Source organism: Manis pentadactyla, chromosome 9 (assembly GCF_030020395.1).
Source record: "Manis pentadactyla isolate mManPen7 chromosome 9, mManPen7.hap1, whole genome shotgun sequence".
In the NCBI taxonomy this organism is placed as follows: domain Eukaryota; kingdom Metazoa; phylum Chordata; class Mammalia; order Pholidota; family Manidae; genus Manis; species Manis pentadactyla.
In genome coordinates this window covers 9,560,071-9,565,950 of record NC_080027.1, presented here as the reverse complement: position 1 = coordinate 9,565,950, position 5,880 = coordinate 9,560,071, and the positions used below count along the sequence as shown (strand labels likewise).

The 5,880-nt window shown below is 66.9% G+C and overlaps 1 protein-coding gene across 5 annotated transcripts in view; it reads left to right on the top strand.

Annotated features, from left to right (window-relative positions):
* The first annotated feature begins 267 nt into the window (after positions 1–267).
* TNNT3 (troponin T3, fast skeletal type) overlaps positions 268–5,880 on the top strand; it is a 13,410-nt gene continuing 7,797 nt past the window's right edge. For 2 of the 5 annotated variants that reach the window (XM_036875936.2, XM_057506743.1), the window contains exons 1-7: positions 268–299; positions 425–438; positions 947–964; positions 2,053–2,070; positions 3,250–3,261; positions 3,478–3,492; positions 5,825–5,843. In XM_036875936.2, the coding sequence (XP_036731831.1) occupies positions 283–299; positions 425–438; positions 947–964; positions 2,053–2,070; positions 3,250–3,261; positions 3,478–3,492; positions 5,825–5,843 (113 nt within the window). In that variant the 5' untranslated portion in view covers positions 268–282. The remainder of the gene's footprint in view (positions 300–424; positions 439–946; positions 965–2,052; positions 2,071–3,249; positions 3,262–3,477; positions 3,493–5,824; positions 5,844–5,880) is intronic. The other 3 variants (XM_036875937.2, XM_036875939.2, XM_036875940.2) reach the window with 2 other exon arrangements.

Below are 5,880 nucleotides of genomic sequence, written 5' to 3'. Positions count from 1 at the left end.
TGGGATTCTAAGCTCTGGGCTGGAGCCAGGGCAGGAAGGGGGGCGGTGGGATCCGAGTTGGGGAGTCCAGGAGGGCTGGGGGCCCCTGGAGCCTGGGAGGAAGTGAGGGGGCCTAGGCAGGAGGCCCCAGTGCAGAAGCGTGCCAGCCCAAGGCCGGAGAGGTGGCCCTCAACCCCCTGCACCCCTGCTCCAGCTCCCCTCGTCCAGCCTGTCCAGAACAGGGCAGCTGCTGACTCTTTTCTTGGTCTCTCCCCAGCCCACTGCAGACACAACCCACGCACCATGTCTGACGAGGAAGCGTGAGTACTCGAGGCCACGCCCCACCCCAGCTCGGGACCCCTGGGCTGGGCTGGTCCTGGAGTCCCCTGAGCAGACGCCCTCCTCACCCCTTCTCTCTCTCTCTCTCTCTCTCTGTCTCCTGCAGCGAGCAGGTGGAGGGTAAGTGTCAAAGCCATTTGCTGTCTTGCATCCGCCTCTACAGAAAACACACCTGAGGGGGTCCCACTGTAGACAGCACGTCCCTCCTGGGGGGCCCCTGGCCGGAAGCCCAGATCGGCCACATTCAGTACTGAGCCCTACATGGACCCTCCTCTGAAAATGGACCCCACTTCTGCCCCAGCACCGCAGCCCCCTCTTCCTCAAAAGACACGTCCCTGAGATGTCACATCTAAATGCAGCCTGCACTGCCAGGGTGTCCAGGGCAGCGTGGCAGAGGGAGCCTTGGGGTCCAGCCGCTCTCTGCCAGGCCCCCCCAGTAGCACCTGAGCATCTGTGCCAGACGCCTCCCAGGTCACTGGCATCTGCAGAGCCTCCTCCTCCTCCAGCCTGGGCAGCCTCTTTCGGCCCAAAGTTGCCCCTGTCCGCGTCTCTGGCTACCCAGGGATGCGCTGCGCTGGCGCGAGATGGACCTGCTAACACGGCCCCTCTCTGTTCTATCCCATTGCAGAGCAGTACGAGGAAGAAGGTAACCCCAGCAGCCCTGGGAGCCCCTGCACCTCCACCCCGGCCCCTTTCCCCAGCCCTCGGGCATCCCGAGGCTCAGCGGCCGACCGCCATCATCCTCAGCGCTGATCCATCCCTATTCCCGCTGACCTCTCACCTCCTCACAGACACTCACTGACTGCTCATTAATACGTCATCCTCATCCATCTGCGGGTGTGGAGTCCGCTGGGTGTGGGCATCAGGGCGCTCAGCTCATTAACACCAGGCCCAGCATGAGACCTGCCTGCCTTCCTCAGCTCTGAACGTCTCTGTCTCTGTCTCTCTGTCTTTCCGTCTCTCGGCACCCCCTCCACTCAGTCACCCTTCGGGCTAACCTGGGGACCCTCCCTCCCGTCACCTTAGCCTGCAGGGCCTCTGGGCTGTGCCCAGGCAGGCGAGGCAGGGAGCGGGGCCCCCCGGGAGCAGGGCGGGAGGCGCTGCTCGGATCCCCTCGGCCTGCACGCAGGCTCAGGCACGCTTTCAGGCCACGGCAACAGGCGTGAGGCCTTCTGGGTGCTATGTTTTGAAAATATTTTGAAAACCCTTGGCTACCCTAACAGTGAGAGAAAAACATTTCTTCTGCTGCTGAAAAGGGAGAAAGGCCCACTTCTGAGTGGGAAATGTGGTCCCGGAGAGCCGCCCCTTCCCCAGAGAAAGCGGGAAGGCACCCCCTGCCCACACTTCCTCCATGACCCTCACGGCGCCCAGCCGCCTCGGGACACCCTCTGTGGCCACCCTGCCCCGTGGGCATTCCTGGGTTTCCTTCTGACACACGGGGTTTGTCCCGTCCCCACGTCTGCCACCCACAGAGCAGGATTCAGCTGGACCCTCTGCACCGACACTGCGGTGCTGGGGACGCGCCCACCCGGGTCCAGGCCCTGAAGACCGCGCAGGGCTGAGTCCCCCAGGCCTGGGGGGCGGCCGCAGGGGCAGGGCTAGGACGCTGCAGCTTGTGGCCTTGAGGGGTGGGCCTCTCCCTGCTCCCAGGGCCCGGCCACCCTCCCCACTCTGAGCGCCCCTAACGCCTGTCCTCGTCCTTCTCTCCCCCACGCCCTGCTGCTCCTGCCTCAGAAGAGGCCCAGGAGGAAGGTAAGTGGGGTCCAGGACCCCAGCCCCACAGCCACCCTCTAGCCTTCTGCCCCAGTGGCCTGCCCCCACAGTGCCCCCGGTGTGCCCCCAGCCCCCTAAGGACATGCGTGTGCTCCTGACCTCGCCTTCTGCCCTCTCCTCCCCACCACCGCACCCCCGGTGCCCCTCCACTCACAGAAGCCCACAAAGAAGGTCTGAGGCCACGGGACTTCTGGTCCCCATGTGGGGCCCGGGGCCTGGCTGGAGGCCACACAAGGGTGGGGAGAGGGGAGGGAGGCAGCAGGTGCCAGCCAGCCCAGGGGTTCCCACATACGGCCCCAGTGTAACCTACTAACCAGTGCTTGACCAGAGCGGTGTCCCCAAGGGCTGGGCACTAGCCCGGAGCTGGGTTGCAGGGGACGGGCAGCGCCAGCACAGGGCTGGTGGGGGCCTGCCAGACCAGGTGTGCACCCGGCTGCCCCGGGGACAGGCCGTGTGGCCTGGCCACACCACCCCAGGGTGGGTCACTGGGAGCCCAGGACAGTGTCTGACCCTTGGCCGGGTCAGAGCCCCAGGGGAGACCTCGGGTGAGGCCAGGGTAGTGGAGGGACAGCCCCTGCAGCCTCCCTTTGGGGCGAGGGCCACACCCTCAGCAGGGGCCCTTCTCACTCCCCGGCCACCCCCAGCCTGCCCTGGGGGGCCTCGTCGGGTCTGGGTCTGGAGCCTGTGCTCGGAGCAGTCCGGGGTGGGCAGCTGCGCCCTGCACTCCCGGGGAAGCTGGGAGAAACGGGGTGGGGAGTGGTGGGCATCCTCCTGGCTTGTCCCTGGGCTGCACGCCTTTCCAGGACTCTGGTCCACCCACGTGCCGGTCCCTCCCGCGAAGGGCAGGTGGGGGCCGGGAGGCACCATAGGAAGGCCTGCCCACCATGTCCCCAGGGCCAGAGCCGCAAGTCAGGACCAGGGCAAGAGCCAGGGGACAGATCCGCAGCCTGTCTGCAGGCAGGGCCGCGCTCGGGGCACGGCCCAGACCCACACTGACCGTGTCTCGCTCGCTTCCTGCATGCTCCCCACCCCTCGGCCTTGGCCACTGACCCTCCTGAGTGGCAACCGGCTGTCTCCATTAACCTGGGATCCTTTTCCCTTTGACCTCTGACCTGCGTGGTATTGCCTCTTGTCCCACGGCCCTCCTTGCCCATGAAGTTCGTGAACCAGGTATGCGCCATGACTTCAGTCCCATGAGGGCGCATGGGCACACACGCGGCCCTGTGTGGGTGTGAGCCAAAGCAGGAGGGGCCGTGTAACCCACTCACAGTGTGGCTCTGCTCCGGCCCCCTCGCCTCTGCCCCCCACTGCCCCTTCCCTCCACCTCTGCCCCGAGGCTCACGGTGACTCTCTCTCCCCTCTCCCCCCATGGTGCTGCTCCTGCAGAGGACGTCCAAGAAGGTATGCCCACACCCCGTCTGCAGATGGAGCTCCCCTTCCTCCTCCTGCCCTCCCTCCCCCACTCCCTGTGCCCCTCTGGCCACCATTCCTGTGGGCCAGGCAGGGTGGGAGTGGGAGGCCTGGAGTGCTGCCTCCATCAGGACTGGCTGATGGGCGCAGGCTCCCTCCTGGCGCCCCGGCAGTGAGCATTCAGGGTGTGGGGGGTCCAAGGCCTTCTTGGGCCCCAGCAGGAAGGTGGGAGGGCAGGTGGGGTGAGGCGGAAGGCCAGGCCAAGGCCCGAGGTGGGGATCCGGGACCCTGGGACCTTGCATGCCAAGGAGCAATCAGCCAGGGCCCAGCTTCCCAGCCACAGCCTGGAATGGAGCTAGACACAGCCGGGCCCGAGGAGGCCGCTGGGTGGGCCTGCCCTCTGCTCACAGGCCTGATGGAGCCCCAGGGCGGAGGTGCGGGAGCTCTGGGCTCATGGCTGGGGTACAAGTGGGGGGCTGTCCTCAGCCCCCTGCTCATAGGTGCCGGGTGGGCCTGCACCCCAAACACAACCCTGCCAAGGCCTTCCCTTCCCTGGCTGGGCCTGAGTGGGGGGCGCTCAGTGCAGGCAGGAGTCCAGAGAACCTAGGGCTCCGAGGTCACCAGGTCACCCTGGCAGCAGTCCTGACGCCCACAGACAGCAAGGAGGTGGGGAATTCGAGGGGGCCCCTGCCTGGGGGAGCAGTGTGCATGGCCCCTCCCCTCCAGCTCTCCACCCTCCACCATTCCCTCCGTGGACCCTGCCCTCCTGGACACCTCAGCAGCTCCTTCCGGCCCCTGCCTGGCCTTCCTCCTGCCCCTGTGCTGGGTTCCTGCTCCCCAAGCGCCCGGTCTCCCTGCCCCGTGACCCACCCTGAGGTGCTGCATGCATGCAGGGCAGGGCTGGCAAGGCCCAGGGCAGAGGAGCAGCACCCGTGGGCAGACAGCGAGGCTCCTTGGGCAGTACATGTGGATGGCCCTGTCATCACCCAGGGGCTGGAGCAGGGACTGAGGGGTGGGGGCCAAGGTGCTGCAGACTGGCTGCAGACCCTGGGCTGTGGCCAGGCTGGCTGGGAACCCCTCAGGGCCAGGGCTGGTGGGGGACAGTCAGAGGAAGCAGCCCCACGGAGGCAGGTGGGGGCCAGGGTCAGGCCTGGGGGGCAGTCTGAACGGTAGGCTGCCTACAGTAAGGCAGTTCCCATGAGGTGGCCAAGGGGAGGTGGCAGGGGGCCCATCCGGCCTCCACAACAGAAGCTCTGAAGGGGCGGGGGAAGCCTTGCTAGGGGGACAGGATGCCCCCTCCCCACCCCGCCCTCGGAGGCGAGGTAGCAGAGGCTTCCTGGCCCATGGTCAGGCCCCTGGGTGGGGAACAGCAAGGCTTCCGCAGGGCCGAGGTGCCCAGAGGCTTTACTAACCTACTTGCTCCAGACTCACAAAAAGAATCCAGGGGTCTGTCTCCTAGAACCGCCTGCCTCAGCTCCAAGGTGCCAGTGTTGGGGAGGGCCTCAGCTTTCCAAGGTGGGCGCTGCCAGCCCCCAGAGAGACTCAAAGAAGCCAGCAGTCAGCACCCATGGGCCCGTGGGCATCCTGGCCCTCACCGGCTGCAGCCAGCCCCTCAGGCCTCCCTGGACAGTGGTCCTCCAGCCCCCCGCTGGGGCCTGGGGGCTCCCCCAGGGCAGGAGAGGTCCAGGTGCTGCCCCTGGCTGCCAGCCCTCATAGCTCCCCTCCTGCATACACGCCTCTGCCCTGGGAAGCCGCCAAGAGGCGGCGGGAGGACAGGGAGGCTGAGGCCCCCACCGGGCTGTCTGGACAGACCCTGAGACTGAGAGGACTGACCCCCAGCCAGCCCTTGTGCCCCACCGCTCAGCCTCACTGCCTGTCCATTCCCGCTTCCGGTTCCGGCACTGGGGCCTCGGGGGGCCTGTCTTGGTGCTTTGCTCAGCCTCCCATGAGGCTTGGCCTCCCAGGGGGCTTGGCTGTAGGGCCAGCAGGCAGGGTCCAGCTCCCCAACTTCTGCCCAGCACAGAGGTAGGGGGCCAGCAAGCCAGGAGTGCTTCCTCCGCGTGAGACCACCTTCCCCCCTCCTTCTGTCCTGGTCCCCACACTCTGAGCTCTCAGCACGCAGTGGGGACCAGACCCTCGTGTGCCTGGTGGTCAGGTGGGACATGGTGGGGTCAGTGGGTGAGGGAAAGGCAGGCAGCCCTCCAGGCAGGAGCTGGGGAGGCCCCAGCAGTGGGCCCAGGGCCATGGGCAGGGTGGGCCACCCCGGCTCACCTGGCCTGTCTTGTTCTCTCCCCTTTCCCCATGCCGGTGCTGTGCTGACCAGAGGAGAAGCCGAGACCCAAGTGAGTGTGGGCTGGGGGCACAGGGAAACCGCTGCCC